At 36.1% G+C, this 22,001-nt stretch overlaps 2 protein-coding genes and 1 long non-coding RNA gene across 5 annotated transcripts in view; 2 read left to right on the top strand and 1 right to left on the bottom strand.

The window, feature by feature from the left end:
* Positions 1 to 15,708, top strand: part of LOC100862790 (ABC transporter) — a 38,121-nt gene extending 22,413 nt beyond the window's left edge. The window contains exons 15-36 of one of the 2 annotated variants that reach the window (XM_062672292.1): positions 614 to 818; positions 1,787 to 2,015; positions 2,348 to 2,445; positions 2,799 to 2,996; positions 3,076 to 3,202; positions 3,298 to 3,450; positions 3,537 to 3,709; positions 4,649 to 4,813; positions 5,242 to 5,379; positions 5,795 to 5,962; positions 7,501 to 7,605; positions 7,773 to 8,008; positions 9,218 to 9,480; positions 9,576 to 9,806; positions 10,389 to 10,495; positions 11,501 to 11,624; positions 12,465 to 12,638; positions 13,411 to 13,535; positions 13,892 to 14,014; positions 14,095 to 14,217; positions 14,712 to 14,872; positions 15,375 to 15,708. In XM_062672292.1, the coding sequence (XP_062528276.1) occupies positions 614 to 818; positions 1,787 to 2,015; positions 2,348 to 2,445; positions 2,799 to 2,996; positions 3,076 to 3,202; positions 3,298 to 3,450; positions 3,537 to 3,709; positions 4,649 to 4,813; positions 5,242 to 5,379; positions 5,795 to 5,962; positions 7,501 to 7,605; positions 7,773 to 8,008; positions 9,218 to 9,480; positions 9,576 to 9,806; positions 10,389 to 10,495; positions 11,501 to 11,624; positions 12,465 to 12,638; positions 13,411 to 13,535; positions 13,892 to 14,014; positions 14,095 to 14,217; positions 14,712 to 14,872; positions 15,375 to 15,645 (3,697 nt within the window). In that variant the 3' untranslated portion in view covers positions 15,646 to 15,708. 2 annotated transcript variants of the gene reach the window in all.
* Positions 15,709 to 19,794: 4,086 nt separating this feature from the next.
* On the top strand, positions 19,795 to 21,072 carry LOC105842015 (uncharacterized). The gene is made up of 2 exons (XR_002430870.3): positions 19,795 to 20,220; positions 20,512 to 21,072. It is a non-coding gene; the product is annotated as an uncharacterized LOC105842015 (long non-coding RNA).
* Positions 20,316 to 22,001, bottom strand: part of LOC100736431 (ABC transporter) — a 64,734-nt gene continuing 63,048 nt past the window's right edge. For both annotated transcript variants that reach the window (XM_062672563.1, XM_038016154.2), the window contains 4 exons: positions 21,292 to 21,414; positions 21,094 to 21,216; positions 20,849 to 21,009; positions 20,316 to 20,770 (listed from right to left, as the gene is read on the bottom strand). In XM_062672563.1, coding sequence (XP_062528547.1) covers positions 20,491 to 20,770; positions 20,849 to 21,009; positions 21,094 to 21,216; positions 21,292 to 21,414 — 687 coding nt within the window. In that variant the 3' untranslated portion in view covers positions 20,316 to 20,490. The remainder of the gene's footprint in view (positions 20,771 to 20,848; positions 21,010 to 21,093; positions 21,217 to 21,291; positions 21,415 to 22,001) is intronic.

Genomic DNA, 22,001 nt, shown 5'->3' with positions numbered 1-22,001 from the left:
TTAACCCATAGACACAGCCCACTGAGTGCCTCGCCGGATCTTCTCAGTGGGTCGCGTTTCCGATCCGGTGGTAGATTCTGCGAAGCACTGCTCTTGCTAGAGCCAGTGTTAGCAACACTTCCGGTTTAAGCCCCGTGAGCTTACCTACACGTCAAGGAGAAGCTGAAATAGCCTCTCAAGGCTATCAGCATAGGTAGGAAAAAAAACAAAAAAAAAAACTTCAGAGGTGTCAAGGGACACCCGGATGGAACGAAGTTCCTTTCGATTAATTAGTGAAGGAATTGTAATTTTTTTTTTAAGTTATAATAATAAATTACGGCATTATGAAGAAGAAAAAAACAATACTATGAACTAAATTACTATTGTTGAAACGCTATCTCGAGAAACTGTACTCATTACGCGGACCAATCGGATACGAGCAATGTCACGCGATAAGCGCCTACACGTTGATAGGTCAGAATGACGGATCTAAAAAGTGTCGTGACAACTTTTCGTAAGATTTTTTTCCGTCTAGCCCCCTTTCACAACGCGCGATAAGGAACTTCGTTCCAAAAACTTTAAGACTTCTCTTTTACATTTATACTACATATTTTGATTTGTTTTACTTACGCAGGATAATTCAGCCGCTAGTATTCGCCGAACTGCTTTCCTACTGGTCAGTAGAAGCAACTATAACTCGACTAGAAGCAAGCTATTATGCTCTAGCACTTTTAGGTATAAACTTCATTAATATGATGTGTCAACATCACAATTCATTGTTTGTAGCGCGCTTTGGACTCAAGGTTAAAGTGGCTTGCTCATCTTTAGTATATAGAAAGGTAAGTAAGTTTGAAAGATATTTGACCCCATATTCTATTGATATTCTTACCCATTACAATTAATAGCAAGCATCTGAAATATTTATTACAATTAATAACAAGCATTACAATACAATTAATAACAAGCATCTGAAATATTTATTATTTAAATAAAGAGCAATCCTTTACTTACAGTGTTTTAACAATTATAGGCGCGACAATGAATTTAAGTAGATATTTTGTGGCACACACAATTGTAAAAAACAACGATATAGAAAAATATAATTTCCATGTAATTTCCAGTCACACGATTCATTTAATCAATAATCAGTGTGCTTACGTTCAGCCGCAATTTTATTTTTTATTGCTTCGATGGGTGAACCAGCTCAGAGCACACCTGGTGTTAAGTGGTTACTGAAGCCCATAGACATCTACAACGTAAGTGCGCCACCCACCTTGAGATATAAGTTCTAAGGTCTTATAGTTACAACAGCTGTCCCACCCTTCAAACCGAAATACATTACTGCTTCACGGCAGAAATAGGCAGGGCGGTGGTACCTACCCGTGCAGAGTCAAGAGTACCTACCACCAGTAATTACGCAAATTATAATTTAGCGGGTTTGATTTTTATTACACGATGTTATTCCGTCACCGTGGAAGTCAATCGTGAACATTTGTTAAGTACGTATTTCATTAGAAGAATTGGTACCCACCTGCGGGATTCGAACATCGGTGCATAGCGACTGACGGATGCACCGGACGTCTTATCCTTTAGGCCACGACAACTTAAGACTTAATTGTATAAATAGTACACAAATATTACGTACGGTACTGAACTATTTTTGGTAATTAAAAATCTGCTGCAATGCAATAATATATAACGCATATATTTACAAACAATATATTTTCCACTTTTTCTATTTCATTTGTCTATGCTTACGTATATCTTCTGACTTCACGCATACTATAATTGATTTAATTTATTTTAGTTGTTGCGCATGGACCAAGTAGCCTTAGGAGATGTAAGCGGAGGGAAACTGGTGAACCTGTTATCTAATGATGTTGCTAGATTCGACTACGCATTCATGTTTTTGCACTACCTCTGGGTGGTACCAGTTCAAGCGGCTGTAGTATTATATTTCTTATATTATATTTCTGCGGGATACGCACCGTTCGTCGGCTTCTTTGGGGTTGTGATTTTAATTCTACCTATACAAGGTAAATTAACGTGAAATCACTATAAGATTTAATTGTTATCTATATCTATATATATATAAAAATGAATCGCTGTTCGTTAGTCTCGCTAAAACTCGAGAACGGCTTTAAAAGGTAGATAAATATGAAAACGCTCGGAATTAAATAAAAATAACAATTTTGTTTTTCCTTTGATGTGTCCCCCGTCGGACGTATTCCTTTTGTTTGTTTTAAGTTTGTTTTATACAAAAGTTTAGGTCTTTTATTTATCGATTGAGGCACTACGAAGTCTGCCGGGTCAGCTAGTAAAAAATAAAAGAAGTATGTGTAATTACAAGTTCACTGATAATTTTTAGCTGGTCTCACAAAATTGACCTCTGTGGTCAGAAGAGAAACTGCTCAGAGAACCGACCGAAGGATAAAATTGATGACGGAAATTATTAATGGCATTCAGGTACGTAGAATCTATACTAATATTATAAAGAGGAAAGATTTGTTTGTTTGTTTATTTCGAATAGGCTCCGAAACTACTGGACCGATTTGAAAAATTGTTTTTCCATTAGAAGCCGACATTGTCCCTGATGAACATAGGCTACTTTTTAAAAAAAAAAAATTTTATTTTTTTGATTTCATGTGTGTTTTAATGTTTCCGAAGCGAAGCGAGGGCGGGTCGCTAGTCAATAATAAAATACTAAGAAGTTAGATCTGTCTAACATGTTTGACATTTAGTAAAGTATTGTTACACTTAATTTTTTTACCACTTTTATTGAATTCTAAAATTGAATAAAATTTATGTTTTATTTTTAGGTTATTAAAATGTACGCATGGGAGAAACCGTTCCAAGCAATCGTCAAGGTGGCAAGAAACTTCGAAATGATAGCACTCAGGAAGTCTATATTCATTCGGAGTGTTTTCCTTGGTTTCATGCTGTTCACTGAAAGAAGTATAATATTTATAACATGTTTGACATTGTTACTTACGGGTAACCTTGTTACAGCTACTCTGGTTAGCCTTTATTATAGAAATGAAATATTCGGTATTCTGATGCTTTAATACGGTCAAATAAAATAGGCTTAATTTTCAGATTTACCCTATTCAACAATACATCAGCATTATTCAAATCAATTTGACTATGATACTGCCTCTTGCCATTGCAAGTTTGTCTGAAATGCTGGTCTCGTTGGAACGCATTCAAAATTTCTTGGTGAAAGGTAAAAAGCAAGCAAAAAACCCAAATCAAAATGCCTTTAAAGGATTTCTAATATTTCAATGCAATTGCGTTGCAATGAATTGTTTTTATTTACAGATGAAAGAGAGGACGTCCAAATAACACCAAAATCTTATGGAGATGATAATAGATTGATTTTCAACAACAAGGCATCGCTTGGCCCTCAAAACGAAATTATCCCAAAGAAATATTTAGCCACCGATGGCCAACTTGCCTCAACATTAACGAATGGTAAAATTGTTATATTTTATACGGGACATGTAATATCAGTGTATTCATTGATTTCAATTACATTTTTTTTTCAATTGAAATTTTAGAACCAGTGCTTCAAACTGACCCAGCCGTGTGTGACTATCCCATAGAATTATCTAAAGTAGACGCCACATGGTCGTCATCAACAGATACTTCAGAAATGACACTAAGGAATATTAGTCTCAGAATAGGCAGAGGCAAACTTTGTGCTATAATTGGACCTGTTGGATCAGGAAAGGTAAGAATTAATATAAATGTTGTTTAAAAAAAAAGAAGTCGTCGTGCGTCGTGGCTTAAAGGATAAGACGTCCGTTGCATTCGTGTTGTGCGATGCGCCGGTGCTCGAATCTCAGGCGGGTAACAATTTTTCTAATGAAATACGTACTCAACAAATGTTCACGATTGACTTCCATGGTGAAGGAATAGCATCGTGTAATATATATAAAAATGAATTGCTGCTCGTTAGTCTCGCTAAAACTCGAGAACGGCTGGACCGATTTAGCTAATTTTGGTCTTGAATTATTTATGGAAGTCCAGGGAACGTTTAAAAGGTAAATAAATATGAAAATACTCGAAATTAAATAAAAATAACAATTTTGTTTTTCCTTTGATGTGTCCCCCGTCGGACGGATTCCTTTTGTTTGTTTTAAGTTTATTTTATACAAAATTTTAGGTCTTTTATTTATCGATTGAGGCACTACGAAGTCTGCCGGGTCAGCTAGTCGTGTAATAAAAATCAAACCCGCAAAATTATAATTTGCGTAATTACTGGTGGTAGGACCTCTTGTGAGTCCGCGCGGGTAGGTACCACCACCCTGCCTATTTCTGCCGTGAAGCAGTAATGTGTTTCGGTTTGAAGGGTGGGGCAGTCGTTGTAACTATACCGTAACTAAAAGAAAAATACTTTAACTAACGCTTAAATACTTTTCTACGGTTGAATCTTATTGGTTCTTTTCTAAGTTAGCAAACATGTTCATTTTATGTTTATGTGACATTTCAATTCCAGCGAAACCAACGTTAGCGATAGGACTGTGCTAATGCTCATGTGTTTTGTTATGTTCGAATGATAACATTATGTCTATAGTTAAAGTTAATTATTAAAAATTAAAGTTAATTACTAAAAATACTTTTTTGCATACGATAGTGTCCGTAATCCGTATTATTTTTTGCATTCCAGTCATCCATTTTGCAAGTTCTTCTGAAAGAACTGCCGGTTTGCGGTGGTAGCCTGAGAATAAATGGGAGGCTTTCCTACGCGTGTCAAGAGTCTTGGCTGTTCCCTGCTACTGTGAGAGAAAACATTTTGTTTGGTTTGCCGTACGAATCACAGAAATATCACGAGGTAAATTACTTTATTTTAGCACATTTAAACAAAACTTTGTTCTCATATTCGATTACATAATTCAAAACATGCGTTTGGGAAAAACTGATTTAAAAAAAGAATTTAGTTCTATGATCCGTTTCTGTCATTATATTATAAAAACAACTTTGTTGAAGTTAGAAATATTAATTTTACATGGAACTATTAAAAAATTAGTAATGTAAAAAATAATTTATAAAAAAATGTGCCTTTTTCACTGGCTTGTCTATGCATTGTGCATTAGTGCGTTGTTTATCCGACCGAATTGAATCTTAGTTGTAGTTGGAACTTTAAGTACTTTTTCATCTAGAATATTACCAAAAACTCATGGTATATGCAGCGCGATTAGTTTCAACAAATAACCGCGATTAAGTAATATATAGTAATAATTCATTTTCAATAATCTTTAGGTGTGTAAAGCTTGTTCGTTGCTTCCTGATTTCAAACAATTTCCGTACGGAGACCTCTCCTTAGTTGGAGAGCGAGGAGTATCCTTGTCAGGGGGACAGCGTGCCAGAATTAATCTCGCTAGGGCTGTTTACCGAGAGGTAGGTTATAGCATTTCAAGTGATAAATAAACAGAATTATCCGCTTGAGATAATCAGTTCTTGTGATGTTGACTATTTTCGTTTATTGACTAACTGTATCTTCATTTTGAAAGCGTATTCAAAAGTTTTTTATTAATTTAGATACTCGTAATAAGGTATCTAGGACCTTTTATAATAACAAATACAACGTGTTGGCCTTATTGCTTGTAGATTTTATGCTATCATTTTTAACATACAAAATGATTGTTTTATGAACACACAAACACACACACACATATATTCGGATTTTCTTTTTGGCCAATACAAAAAGTATTATTTAATTATACACATTTATTCGTAATCATAATGTGTAGGACTAACATAAGTCTAAATTATGGTAGCAAGTATATTTAATTGAAGAGAAATAATGTTTCAGGCCGACATTTACTTGCTAGATGATCCTCTCTCAGCAGTGGACGCCAACGTTGGCAGGCAGCTGTTTGACGGCTGTATCAAAGGATATCTACGGGGTCGAACTTGTGTCCTTGTAACCCATCAAATCCACTATCTTAAAGCAGCTGACATTATTGTCATACTGAACGAGGTGAGTAATCAAATCTTTGTTCGATAATTTTAACTTTTTTTCTCCTCCTATATTCATAATTTTCCTGTAGCTAATATAGATAAGAATTTTGTTTTGAAGTAATTCTCGCGTATTATAAAAATAATGTATTTATTTCTTATTGTGTCATTAAAGGAGTATGCCCATTACACTGTTCCATACCATAATTGTGCTAGGACCGTATCAGACACAAAAGCGACACGATACGCTCTATTAAGCCCACTGAAACGGATCAACCGCGTTCTGTGCCCGTACGCAACCCGTATGATGCCCGTATGTGCCTATGTATAGTGAAGTCGTCGTGGCCTAAAGGATAAGACGTCCGGTGCATTCGTATGTAGCGATGCACTGCTGTTCGAATCCCGCAGGCGGGTAGCAATTTTTCTAATGAAATACGTATTTAACAAATGTTCACGATTGACTTCCACGGTGAAGGAATAACATCGTGTAATAAAAATCAAACCCGCAAAATTATAATTTGCGTAATTACTGGTGGTAGGTACCACCACCCTGCCTATTTCTGCCGTGAAGCAGTAATGCGTTTCGGTTTGAAGGGCGGGGCAGCCGTTGTAACTATACAGAGACCTTAGAACTTATATCTCAAGGTGGGTGGCGCATTTACGTTGTAGATGTCTATGGGCTCCAGTAATCACTTAACACCAGGTGGGCTGTGAGCTCGTCCACACAACTAAGCAATAAAAAAAAAATGTATCCACCAAAACCGGTAGGTAGAAATCGATTTCATTCTCGCATGCGTATCACTGTTGCGTTGACGTCTTGGAGTGCCATCATGTTTTTAAATACTAAAATAGGTATGGCTATTAGCAAAATTAACATTACAACCCGTATGCTCATGCTATGCCCGGCTGGCCGCCTGCGCATAGAGGTTTGGAAACGTCGCGTGCTATTGGCATCGGCAAAATATTCTCGCCGACAATTAGGTACTGACGCTCCGTTCATGGCACGTGACGGTGTTACTCGTAGTCGCTTACGGAACGGTCTAGTAGCCATACTTTTTAATACAAACAGTAATTTTTTATCTGCCACATTCCTAGCCCGGTCATGGTATGACACGGTATAGTAGTGGGCAGACTCCGGTCATCGTTCTCATCGAACCCGTCGCTTGCGACGAAGGGCTCGACGAGAAAATTAACCCTCAGACATCCCACTGAGTTTCTCGCCGGATCTTCGCAGTGGGTCGCGTTTCCGATCCGGTAGTAGATTCTGCGAAGCACGGCTCTTGCTAGGGTTCGTGTTAGCAACGTCGTCAGGTTTGAGCCCCGTGAGCTCACCTACTAGTTAAGGTTACGCTGAAATAGCCTCTCAAGGCTCTCAGCTTAGGTAGGAAAAAAGGAAAAGAAAAAAAGGGCAGACTCCTTAAAATTTTAACAAATATTAATGCTGTTTAAACATGATTAACTAATGTTGATGTTGATTGAAATTTTAGATACATTATTCCTCAAAAGTGAATAATTGTTACGTTTTATTATGTACCTATGTAAATTTTCATCGTTCTGCAGGGGGCAATTGAAAACGTTGGTAGCTACGATGATTTGGTCAAGACCGGAACAGAGTTTTCGAAGCTGTTGACTAATCAAGAAAGCAACGATAATGAGAATGGCCCGGTATGTTTGTCATTTAAGTTTTTTTTTACGATCGCAACCTACCGTATTGTATAAAAAAAGTTAAGCCATTTTGTTGAGCTTCGGTAACTAATTACTACAAATAATTGTTTTAAAATTATATGTATGTAAGAATGTGTACATTTTTTATATAATAATATGTCTTATAGGAAAAGAATTTCTTACGGGCTATATCGAAAATATCTACTAAGAGTGTTGAAGATCCAGATAACGAGAAGGTACAAGTGGAGGAAGAAGAGAAACGTGCCAAAGGAAATTTGAAATTCTCTGTTTTATACAAGTATTTGTCTGCAGTGAAATCATGGTTTCTAGTATTTTTGATGGTAGCCACATTAGTTATCACACAAGGATGTGCGATGTTCATAGATTATTGGCTGAGTTTTTGGTAAATTACAATATTCTTTTATTTTAAATTTTATATCTATACAGGTTACTGTTATAAGGTGTTAAGAAAGAGCGAGAATTTTCTATACAGAAAAAGAGTCAGGTATAACATACAATAGGTGGACATCCGTTAACTGTTTTTTTTGAGAAAATTTGAAAAAGATATAGCAGTTTTGTTGCGGTGTACCGTTGTTAATCATACTCATGCCACTTTTGAGTTGTAAGGTCTCCTTCGGAGGCGCTCGGGCAGCTGTAAGCAAATCCCACCCCTCCTGGCTGAGCCTTTGCTCGCCCACCTGTTCTGGTGAAAATGGAAAGGCCACCAGCAATCCTCTAATTATACAAAAAAATAATTTCAAACTGGTCTATCAAAATAGACCAAGCCTTTCTTTAAGCACATTATTAAATAATGAAGGCAAATAAGAAATAATGCCGTTTTCTAAAGTTGACCTTTCAAATGCAGCTTTGTTTTATTTACAAATAAAATTACATTCTTCAATAAGGGCCTCCATACGTTTTTCTGAGGGGTGTACAATGTCTTGTTCTTGAAATTACTGGTAGCTAATTTTTCTAAGCACATTCTATACGTTTTTCTCTTGTGGTATGTGTACTGGAGATACACATACAAAACCAAGATACCAGGAACTCCAATGTCATATTTTTTAACAAAGACGCTGACAGTGGTTCAGATCAATGAGACAGTCAAACTATGGCAGGGTTCCGGACCCACATATATATTTTTTTTATAGCTTACATGAGTGGACGAGTTCACAGCCCACCTGGTGTTAAATGGTTAGTGGAGCCCATAGACATCTAGAATGTAAAAGTGCCACCCACCTTGAGATTCTAAGGTCTAAGGTCTAAGGCTCTAAGATCTCACTATAGTTACAACGGCTGCCCCACCCTTCAAACCGAAACGCATTATTGCTTTACGGCAGAAATAGACAGGGTGGTGGTACCTACCCGTGCGGAGTCACAAGAGGTCCTACCACCAGTAATTACGCAAATTATAATGTTGCGGGTTTGATTTTTATTACACGATGTTATTCCTTCACCGTGGAAGTCAATCATGAACATTTGTTGAGTACGTATTTCATTAGAAAAATTGGTACCCGCTTGGGATTCGAACACTGGTGCATCGCTCAACACGAATGCACCGGACGTCTTATCCTTTGAGCCACGGCGACTTCAAAATTTGTCATTATTTCAGGACAAATCAAGTTGATGAGTATGAACAATCTTTAGCTGAGGGAGAAGAACCGAGCACAAGTTTGGACACGCAAGCCGGAGCGTATACTTTAGGAGTATACCTTTGGACTTATGGCGGAGTCATCTTAATCCTCATAGTGATCAGTCACGTCAGAATTTTAACTTTCGTCATTACGACTATGAGAGCTTCATCTAATTTTCATGATACCGTTTACAAAAAGTTGATTATCACAGTTATGCGATTCTTTGACATGAATCCCTCAGGTATGTTAAATATTTAACTATGAACAATTTTAACTTTAATCTCGATGCGAATTCAATTATATTGACAATTAATATGAATGATTAAACTCCATTAGGTCGTGTGTTGAATCGTTTTTCAAAGGATATGGGTGCGATGGACGAATTCCTTCCGAGGAGTTTATTTGAAACTGTTCAGATGTATTTAACATTATGCAGTATACTTATTTTAAATGCTATAGCATTACCGTGGACGTTGATCCCAACAGCGGTACTTTTGATTCTCTTCTTCTTTCTCCTGAAATGGTACTTAAATGCTGCTCAAGCTGTAAAAAGATTAGAAGGCACAAGTAAGTATTATAGTTTTATTATTTAATGATGAATTAAGCTTGATTTCTAATGGGTATAAATAATAAACTGTCGTTTTTGTTTTGATAAACACTGACGCATTCCGGTTTCTAGGGTTGAGGCAGCCATTTTAATTCATAATTTGAGATTTTGACCTCACGTCTCGAAGTGGTGGCATTGACATTATAATGTCTATCGATTTCTGGAAATAACGCCAGGTGGACCGTGAGATTCTTGACCTGTCTATTCAAATAAAAAATAAACCTGAATTCCTAAATTTATATGCTTTCTTTTCTTTTCTTATGTACATTAAAACTGGTTAAGGGAATGGGATTCAAGATAAATTATTTTGTCGGGTAATCTGAAGCTCATCGTTCAGAGACATTTTTTGTGTTGTCGGGGTTGTGGATACTTGCTGCACAAGATTTACTCCTGGCAGCAAGAAAGCTGATCCGACTGAAAATGCAACTGAAGTCATTTTTTGTTTCGTTACACACATTCTATTATGTCTGATATTTGCGATGAATATGAAATTAAGTTGTCTGCTTTCTGGCGGAGATGTAACTTTGTATATTTATTCACAGCTAAGAGTCCAGTACTCGGCATGATCAACTCTACCCTCACAGGTCTGTCTACGATCCGAAGTTCTAATTCACAAGGACGACTGCTAGAAATGTTTGATAACGCACAGGTAATGAAATGTTAATTTAGATGAATACAAATCGGTCCATGCAAAAAGAGACTCTATTGGAAATCTCTAATTTCTGTTTATTGTTAAACCGTTTGCCTAAAATCAAGAATCATCTAAAAAAAAACTCGTAGACATAATACTCGGAGATTGTTGATATAATACATATTACTTTAGTTTTTATTGTAACATATGTAGCATTCTGTAAGCTGCTACAAAAAGCCGTACCGAATTGCGAAAAAACTCTTGTTACGCATACATCATATAAGTCGACTATTATCAAAGCCGGCAATGTGGGTTTTGGACAATTATTGGTAAATCAGAAATACGAATTATTGACTTTGTATTCCATTGGCAGTCACAAAACTCTTCTGAACGACATCTTAGATAAATAACAGGTTAAGTATTAACCTTTATTTAATGCAGGTTTTGAACCGTATTCTTTGAAGGAGACGATTATATTCAAATCAATCTGTATTGACATATCAATAACATTTTTTTGTCCAAATGCACAGATTGCCACCTTTGATAATAGACGACTCATATGTAAATGAGGAAGAAAAATGTGCAAACATAAGTGTAAAAGTTTTGATAAAAATGGTTCTTGAATGATACGTGGCTGTTCTTATAAGTAATGAAACTACCTACATTGTCACGATGACTTAAAGACGCTTGCAGAGGCCTACATAAAACTTAAAAAAAAAATTTTGGTTTTCGTTAAAATCAATTTGATTATTATTAAACATAATAAAGAGGAGTGCGATCCCGACCTTCTCTGGTTACTTTATCTTTTCCTGTGTTACTTCCGGTATTTCGCCGTATACATATTTAAAACTCATAAAGAATTAATAAATGTAAAAATTACGAAATCGTACCTTAATTCTTCTGTTTCTCCCTATTAATTCCTATTTTGAGTATTGGTGGTTGTGAGTCTGCAAAAGGCCACCACCGCTCTGCCTATTCCTACTCACAAAAGCTAATGAAAACAATAATGTTGATGAATTACAGAATCTCCACACGAGTGCATTTTATACGTTTGTTGGTGGATCAACTGCATTTGGTTTATATCTGGATGCGCTTTGCTTAGTTTATTTGGGAGTGATATTGACGATCTTCCTTGTAATCGACTTCAGTAAGTACAAGCATTTCAGAAGTACTACGGTTTTTAAGGCTCGCAGTTGCAAATTGTACCATCAATTCAATTCAATTCAATTCAAAAAAAATATATTCAACATAAATGAAAGTACATACTTGTTGAACGTCAAAAGAACTACCGCCAATTCACAAGAACTAGCCTCCTAGTCCTCCTAGTCCTCCTAGTCCTCCTAGTCCTCCTAGTCCTCCTAGTCCTCCTAGTCCTCCTAGTCCTCCTAGTCCTCCTAGTCCTCCTAGTCTTCCTAGTCCTCCTAGTCCTCCTAGTCCTCCTAGTCCTCCTAGTCCTCCTAGTCCTCCTAGTCCTCCTAGTCCTCCTAGTCCTGAGAAGAATTGGCAAGAAACTCAGCGGGCATGTCTTTTTTTTTTAAATATTATATATTTTTTTTAATTTTACATTTTTTAAATATTCATTTTTACAATGAGTATTATAACATAACAATTATTACAATATTGAAATGCCCGGAGCGAGCAACTCATTCCCACTTTGTGCAATCTTCTAGATAATCATTGACTTTATAGTAAGCTTTATTGCACAGATGTTCTTTAATAGTTTTCTTAAACCTATGTATATGTAGGTTCTAAACATCTTGTGGGATCAAGTTTACTAACATGACTTCGACGAGGACTTGACGTTATTTGAAAATTTTCAGCTGCTTTTTACATATGAAAACAAAAAAGTATGCTGCGCTTTTGTTTTTTTAAAAAAAAATACGTTTAATGTTTTAATCTGATTCGATTTTGAACAAGCGAGCATCGATTGCAGGTTTATTAGAATAAACGAACTTCACATCAAATGGTGACTTGTATTTATGAACAGGTACTTTAATTCCCGTCGGTAGCGTGGGCTTGGCTGTGAGTCAGTCTATGGTGTTAACGATGATGCTGCAAATGGCGGCTCGATTCACAGCCGACTTCCTCGGACAAATGACGGCTGTCGAGAGAGTTCTCGAATATACCGAGCTTCCGATGGAAGAAAACATGTATGATGGATGTAAGTAACTTTTCATTATCACTAGGCCTATTTTAGGTATATATTTCCCCCCCCCCCCTCGACTGGGTATCAGTAAATGGATTCCCCAGAGTAAAAAAAAGGCCTATAGGTTTGTATTGCTATAGTAGGATATGTCGGCCATTTAGCGTTTATGTTACTTAAGCATTTTAATATGAGGATGCGAGATAAGAAATGCTTTATATTTTTTAACAATCAGGAAACCAAATTCTTGCTTTGACCCGACAAAATTAGTCTTACCTAGAAATAAGAATATGCTTTGTCGTGGCTCGTCTTGTAGTGAAAAATGTTTGATATATCTAAACTTAAATAACGCTTTGTAATGTGGTGCTCGCCCAGATTGACGGGGGGTTTTGGATGTTGGCCACCGTTGGCGCTATGTCAAATTTGGACATTACTGCGTAAACTAGAGAGCGGTTGCTCTCATTGTGCCCCTGACGTAAATCTTTGAGCCAAGATATACGATAATTACGTTGGATGGTTACATTGATTAGTTATGTTGGATTACGATGATTACGGTGGATTACGTGGTCTCGTTTGACTCTAGACTTTCCCTTGAATGATAAGTTGCAGGTACTCATATATATGGTCTCGCATATGTCTAAAATATGAAAGCTTGCACATTTTGATAAGATTTATACAGAATTTATTATTTATTAAGTATTAAGAATTTCCATATAGTATTCAACCTCTGACCACTGGTCAAAATTTTCATGTTCTAGTTGTTCTAATTCATAATTGTTTGATTGTCTAGCCCAACTTCCCAAGGACTGGCCTACACACGGTCATATTGAATTTCAAAATCTATTTTTGAACTATTCTCAAGAAGATCCACCAGTACTCAAAGATTTAAACTTTGTAATTGAGAATGGTTGGAAGGTAACCTTATTTTTAAGCATTACTTTGAAATATTTTGAAATAAATATATATGTTAGTTGTAGTCATGGTTCGAGAATAAGTATTTTCTCTAAGTACTTATTTATATATCAATCTTTACGATTTCTTCAAACTGTCAACACATGGTTAGCATATTTGCCTGTCTTTTTTTTAATTATTATAAATATTTATTAATATTGTATTGAAAACAAAGCTCCATGTCTCTCAATTGGAGATTTAATCGAAATAAATATGGAGGTTAAAGAAGTCACATTCAAACATTGCTAATTTGTACCTAGCGGAAATGACAAGCTTCAATATTCAATGAGAAAATGACACAGTTTCCTTGTAATTTGTAGGTTGGAGTAGTCGGTCGAACCGGTGCCGGCAAGTCTTCTATGATATCCGCACTGTTCAGGCTGTACGACCTGCAAGGACACATCAGAATAGACGGAATCGATACCAACATCATCGCTAAAACGGTAACATTAAATATTTACTGTCAATTAAAAACTTTGAAAGCACACTTGGACGTCTAATCGAACGTTTCTATAATTCATAGGAGCTAAGATCGAAGATTTCTATCATACCACAAGAACCGATTTTGTTCTCTGCATCGGTGCGATACAATTTGGACCCCTTCGACAGTTATAGCGACGACGAAATTTGGAGAGCTTTGGAACAGGTACGTATTTGGTCAAATTTATCATCTCTATTTTCTAAACGATCTCATTTAACTTTTTTTTTCTTTCCTACCTATGCTGATGGCCTTGAGAGGCTATTTCAGTTTCACCCTAACGTGTGTAGGTGAGCTCACGGGGCTCTAACCGGAGTGTTGCTAACACTGACCCTAGCAAGAGCCGTGCTTCGCAGAATCTACCACCGGAAAAGAAACGCGACTCACTGAGAAGATCCGGCGAGAAACTCAGTCTGGTGTAAGAAGGACTGTTACGGAAGCACATAGACACTGTACAACACATTTATATTGTTTTAAGCCTTAACCGATTTATAAACATATCCAGAGATAATAACATGAAAATTAGATCAAATCTCGATTCTACGATATATTATTATTATAGATATCAGCTTAAGCATTTGTATGTACAACAAAATGTTTAGTTTGGCGAACACAATTGTATCATATCATTTCTTAATACCCTTATTAATCTTGTCGAGCAGGTTGAACTGAAAGAGGTAATTCCAGCGCTCGATTATAAAGTGTCAGAAGGCGGCAGCAACTTTTCCGTCGGTCAGCGACAACTGGTATGTTTGGCTCGAGCTGTTTTGCGTTCTAACAAAATCCTTGTAATGGACGAGGCGACAGCCAACGTTGATCCTCAGTAAGTATTTGAAATTTATAAAGAAATCTAAAAATATAATAAAACAATAGAAGATGTTACCTGTAAATTGTAGAAAATAATGTAATGAAATGTAATCAAAATAGAAAGGGCTTTTACCCACTGGAGAAGAGAATATAAAACAGCGATTTTAAATGATTTTTGTTTCGCGATATAAAGCATAGTCCACACAGGCAAAGCTGCGGGCGAGAGCCTATTCCAATAACAAAATTACAAATGAGACGTTGTACATTAGTTATTTTTGTCTTTAAATTATTTTGAACGTTAAGCTGGCAATTAAGAAAAAATATACAAATATTTCATTTGCCTGGATATAAAATTTACAATTAAGAATGTCTGTCTGAATGAAATTGATTTAAACGACAGTAGTAACTTAAGCCTGCTTAATTGATTTATTAGTGACGTACATTTTTCGTTTTATAAATCTAATCAACGCATTTACTAACGCCAACATTTTTTTTACTCGGGTTTTACACTTTTTCAGAACTGACGCGTTGATTCAGACGACGATACGTCGCGAGTTTGCGTCATGTACGGTGATCACGATCGCGCACCGACTCAACACGATCATGGATTCTGATCGCGTCCTGGTCATGGACAAAGGAGTTGTTGCCGAATACGATACTCCTTATGCTCTGCTCTCCGACCCCAATTCGATCTTCAGCTCGATGGTGCGCGAAACAGGAGATACAATGAGCAAAGTCCTCTTCCGAGTGGCTGAAGATAAACATCTTGGTAGAAATACAGAAAAATGAACATAGAATACTATTTTTTTTGCTTTATAAGGTTTTGTACGAATTAAATACACGATTTCTGCATGTTTTTTTTTACTTATCTTATATCTTTAAACGAGCAATTCATTACTGGTGGTAGGACCTCTTGTGAGTCCGCACGGGTAGGTACCACCATCCTGCCTATTTCTGCCAAGCAGTAATGCGTTTCGGTTTGAAGGGTGGGGCAGCCGTTGTAACTATACTGAGACCTTAGAACTTATATCTCAAGGTGGGTGTCGCATTTACGTTCTAGATGTCTATGGGCTACAGTAACCACTTAACATCAGGTGGGCTATGAGCTCATCCACACATCTAAGCAATAAAAAATATTAATTTTTTTTATATAAATATGTATATATATATAATCTGAATCTCGGAAACGGCTCCATCGATTTTCATAAAATTTTGTATACAGGGGATTTCGGGGGCGATAAATCGATCTAGCTACGATTTAATTTCAGAAAATGTTGTTTTATTTGTGTTTTCAATAATCAACTTTATCGATAATCAACTTAAACATAAACTTTATATTTTATTGAAAAAAAATAACAAATAATATAATACCAATATGTAATTCGTATTTAAACATAAGTTCTAAAAACACAACTTACAAAAAAAAAGTTCCAAGTAATAACCAGCTCATTGACTGTGTGCTATATAATGCTCAGTGACAGTCTCGTTGTCTGTGACTCCCGGTAATCAGTTGGCAAGTGCTCTGCCCGTTTACAATTTTAATAATACAACATCAACATGCGTATCATAGATAACTAATAGCGTAAGCACTAAATAACTTAACTAGCTAGCGGTCTAGAATAGTACAACCCGAATCTTTTACTAAGGTTCATAAAAGATGACAAGGGTTTCACCGGAGAATGGGCTATAGCACTCTTTGATGATTTTGAATCAAACCTTCTTTATAAGTTTTGATACACAACTCTGTTTTATTCTTTTACTTGTCACCGCGACTTAATGTCATTCTCTCTCCATAAAATAAAATGTTCATTGTTTTACTTTAATTATCGTTTATTTTAAAATCCACAACAGATCACTATCCTACCCCTCTCTAGCTAGAGCCCTTCATACAATCCAGTTTGAAGGACGGTACAGCCGTCTACAATACAAGCTTTATACAATAAAATAGAAATTTTGACCTCATATCTCAAGCTGGGTAAAGATGTTCACGTGGTGATGTCTATGGGCTCCGATAATTTCCACTTCATACTACGCGGTCTGTGAACTCGTTTACCCATTTACGAGAACCATTTTTTCGATGGCGTTCATCTGAGATCATATTATCAAGAAGCTAGCAAGTGCTATTTGTTTCTAGAACATTATTAACATTAAATTTTCCTACTTAATTTACCTATACAAGTTATAATTCTCCTTAAATAAATTCAGACGTGCGTCAAACAGGTAAAGTTGCCTAATGGATAATAAATTAGATCATCCTGTCATCAAACATTCTTAGCTACTCACTTAATTCTTAGTGAATATCTGTGACCTTGCTCGTTCACGAAGCCCGCTATAGAAAGCAGAGTATTAAATACACTTGACATTGGCGAAATCTAAAAGGAAACGCCATAAACCTAAGAGATAGATAGATAGATAAAAAACTTTAGCATAGGCACTTAAGACAGGTGAGGTTAAAATATTCTATGTCACACAAATTTGTTATTTATGGTTGGATACGTCCATTTTATGACATTCAACCAATGATTTTATATAAAATATCATTGCATTCAACGATCATGTAAATCAAATACTTTAAAGGTCTATGAAATCAAATAACACTTTTAAAAACGTTAACATAAAAATGTGATTTATTGTTTCTCTTCGCCAAATAACCAAATTTAAAATGAGTTGTTGCGGAGCTGTTCCTAAAATTTGCAACACATCAATGTTCAGCAACCCTCATGTGCTCTACATCACAGCTCTGCTTGTGATGGTCATCGCTTACCTATCCTTCTCTTTGTATCGGTGTCAGCAATGTCAGCGTGTTTGGTATGTTTCATTATGATTCTTTCTCAATAATTCTCAACGATTGAAAGCGACTTTTAGTCAATTACAGAAACTAAAGTTTTTAATTCAGTGCGAGCTTGTTTATTTATTTTTTTAAATTAAATGAAAAGGCAGCCTAATTGTCTTTATTCTCCAAAAGAAATAAAAGTTAAAAATTCTATCGAATGTTTGAGTAGGCCTTTATCTAGCAGTGGACGTTTTTCGGTTAATTGTTATGATATCTGTGTGTATAGTATATCGCGTGTGACAGTGAATAATGTAATAAAGTGTATTTTAGCACCTGGGACATTAACCTATTGGTTCCGGAATCTTATATCACTTTTTTTTATAACGAGGCTTAAGGAACAATTTACAGTAAAATATACTGACTTGAAGGTGTTACAAGTTTTGAGTATGAATTTCATATATAAGTAAGGCGAATCTCGTATTACTTATAATTCATTGGATCGCACTCTATATAAAACCGTACTAAAATAGAATAAAGATGTATACAGCATTAATAAGCATTGAATTGTCGGGAGACTGTCTGTTTGGTCTTTTAAGCTGTTTAAATAAGTCTAACTTTTAAAAATATTAAGTGCTCTATGCTCTAAAACCGCCTTTCTCAAAGTGGGCGATAACGCCCCCTTGTGGGCGCTGCAGGCCTAAAGGAGGGCGATAAGAGAACCAGAAAAAAATGGGGGCGTTATGTAGAGGCTTTGGTGGCGGTTTGTAATTCGATCTAGGAGGACTCTTAGACACCGACTGAGCTCTCGCTATAGCGGTTTTTAAGTAGGTGAAAAAATGGGGGCGCTACAAGATAATTTATTCTCAAAGTGGGTAGTAGATGAAATAAGTTTGGAAGCCCCTGCTCTAAAACATGAAATTTATAAAACTAAAATGATCGTGACTATTATAATTTGCCATAAGCCTAAGATTTTTCAATCATTAATTATGTTATTCGTTCTTCGCAATTTTTTTTATTGCTTAGATGGGTGGATGAGCTTACAGCCCACCTGTTGTTAAGTGGTTACTGGAGCCCATAGACATCTACGACGTAAATGCGCCATCCACCTTGAGATATAAGTTCTAAGGTCTCAATTATAGTTACAACGGCTGCCCCACCCTTCAAACCGAAACATATTACTGCTTCACGGCAGAAACAGGCGGGGTGGTGGTACCTTCCCGCGTGGGCTCACAAAAGGTCATACCACCAGTAAGTTGTGTTATTATTTAATTCAAAACCGTTAATAATCAGCATCCCTGCGTCTTTAGCGGTAGGCAGCGGCTTGGCTCTGCCCCTGGAATTGCTGAAGTCCATGGGCGACGGTAACCACTCACCATCAGGTGGTCCGTATGCTCGTCTGCCTACAAGGGCAATAAAAAAAAACATACGGGATTCACAAATTAAACATACCTATACACCTAAAATCTCCAAACTGACTATGTAGCAGTAGAAGCAACTTTGAAGAATTTGAAATGGGATCGACGGTTTTAAATAACTGTTTTTAATTAAATTACAAACTTCATAAGATATATCGATTTTTCACCTTTACGTGGGTAATAGGGTAATAATAGGTAGTAATAGGGTTGTTGTTTTAGAAAATAGGAACAATGTTGAATTCACTGGTGGTAGGACCTCTTGTGAGTCAGCGCGGGTAGGTCCGGTGGTGGCACCCTGCCATTTTCTGCCGTGAAGCAGTAATGCGTTTCGGTTCGAAGGGTGGGTCTGCCGTTGTAACTATACTTGAGACTTTAGAACTTATATCTCAAGGTGGGTGGCGCATTTACGTTGTAGATGTCTATGAGCTCGTCCACCCATCCTAGCAATAAAAAAAAATAAAAAAAATATGTAAGTTCTCAGTTTTCTTCCTAATTTTAATTTTTCTCCAAAACACACAGTCTTGGAGTTCAGAATTCTAACGTAATCTATTCACAACTTTATTGCCGATAGAAAAGTTTACGACTGAATTGTGTGTGATTTTAATTAATTCCTTTTCGTAGCTCATGGACGTTGTCAATGATATGACTGTTACAAAGAGAGCTTAATATTAACATTAACAAACACATATTAAATAATAAAATAAAATTAAATATGCAATTTTTTTTTCTTCATAATTATTGTACGGAAATCACTGATTTTGTTAGTCTTTGGTGCTTTTATTTAAAAAGTATGAATGTATTTGTCTTTGTTATCACAAAATAATTTACATGACAGAACTATTGTTAATGATTTCTGGACGTCAGTCAGTCACGTTCATAATCATTAAAATTATTACTGCATTAAAAATGTAGTTGACATAAAAGCAAGATAAATAATAGATTCATAAAAAATGTTACAAAAATGAGAGTGCTATTAAGAATAAAATGGGTTGTTGTAAAGGCGGATGCACCAATGATAACTGGGAAGTGTTCATCGATGACCACAAGATTCATGGGTTTATTGTCGGGCTTGTCATAATAGCAGTATTCTTGGCGTACAGATTATTTCGTTGTCATCACCCGCGCCGACGTCTCTTGTGTTGGTGAAATAAAATGCTTAAAAACGATACTTGAAGCGTATGTATAAAAATCATAAATTTTGTTAAATATGGTAGTAGACTTGTTATTTTTGTTGTCGTGGCTGCATAGAGCTCATAAATAATAAAACGTAATTGGTAAACATTTATTTTATTACAACTCAATATTAGGCTGAACGCCCTTAATAAATTAGGCTATCTAAACTAAACTTAAGATACCCATTGTGTTGTGATTCGACTATTATAGACATAACGGTAGGTTATTAAAAGTGCTATTTAATTAAAACTAACGATCTTCTATATAAAAGCATCATCTCATGTTTTCTTTCAGATTACTTTGGAAATACGCATCTTTGGCAACTTCAAATAACTTTAAGCTATTCTTCTCGCCCGTTTCTCGTACCATACTAGAAAGGTGACTATTGGGATCGGACATAAGAATGTATGGATGATCGAATTCTGCCACCTCTCCGGTACTCATTACCAGAACTCGGTCCGAATCCATGATCGTGTTCAAGCGATGTGCAATAGTCAATACGGTACATGAAGCAAAAGCACGCCGTATAGTCTGCTGAATGAAATTATCCGTTCTGAAAATTGAAGAAAGATTTTAGAGATATACTCGGTAGCCTATCAACAATTGGCGCGTCAGCTGATACAAAACTCACTGAGGATCAACGTTGGCTGTGGCCTCGTCCATAATTAAAATTTTATTGGATCTGAGTATGGCTCGTGCCAAGCACATCAGCTGTCTTTGGCCCACGGAGAAGTTAGATCCACCTTCTGTCACTTTGAAATCCAACGAAGGAACGGCCGCTTTCATGTCCACCTAAAACCACGTAAATGTTTCTCTTACCCGAAAAACTACTCTAGTTAATAAAAATTAATATAATTTTATGGTTTCTTTCCTGACCTGTTCTAACGCCCTCCAAAGCTCGTCGTCACTGTACACGCTGAACGGATCTAAGTTGTATCTGATAGTCGCAGAGAATAATACCGGTTCTTGCGGAATTATCGAGATTTTTGATCGGAGTCCCTGTAAATTACATTAACAGTCCGTTAATGGAAATATTCGAGTACTTTAATTTCATAGAGGATAGTAAAGCTATACCTGTTTCGATATAACAGAAGTGTCGAGCCCGTCGATAGTTATAGAGCCATCGATATACGCGAATCTGAACAAGGCGGATATCAGTGAGGATTTTCCTGCTCCAGTCCTGCCGACTATACCGACCTGTAATTATTTTTTTCGATCACTTTGACAACTCACACTTCTTGAATTAAAGATGGCGACGAAGTTAAATTTACAATTACAGTATTATATTTTGTAATTACTTTGATTCGATTCTTTTGTAGAATTAAATTTATATATAGACCCGTAAAAAACTTAAATGCTGTCACGTTAATTCATTAGTAGTTATTTGGACGTCGCAAGAAATCTTAGGAATTGGTGATTTTTATCGTTTGCTCATATATGAGGTTGCAGAGTTTGAAAATGTTTTGGTATTTGAAATGTATATTATAGAACTTGGCGTTTAGATTCTATTCTTGATCGGTACTCGAAGATCTCAGGCTAGCTATTGTAAAAATATTTACATAAATTTACTTGACAACTGGTCTCTTTGATTTTTGAGAACCAAATACATTATGATGAGATCCATTAATGATTATTATGCTGTAATATTTCAATTAATAAACAGTTCTATATATAAATAATATTTTCACTGGTAGAAATAATGGAACTGTAAAAATCTATTTTTAAATCGTTTCTACGAAGGAAATCATGGAGACACATTTCCTAAAACTGCTGACGTCTCAATA

Source organism: Bombyx mori, chromosome 15 (assembly GCF_030269925.1).
Source record: "Bombyx mori chromosome 15, ASM3026992v2".
NCBI classification, from domain to species: Eukaryota; Metazoa; Arthropoda; class Insecta; order Lepidoptera; family Bombycidae; genus Bombyx; species Bombyx mori.
Note: the sequence above shows the minus strand (reverse complement) of the source record. Positions and strands in the feature narration are given on the sequence as shown.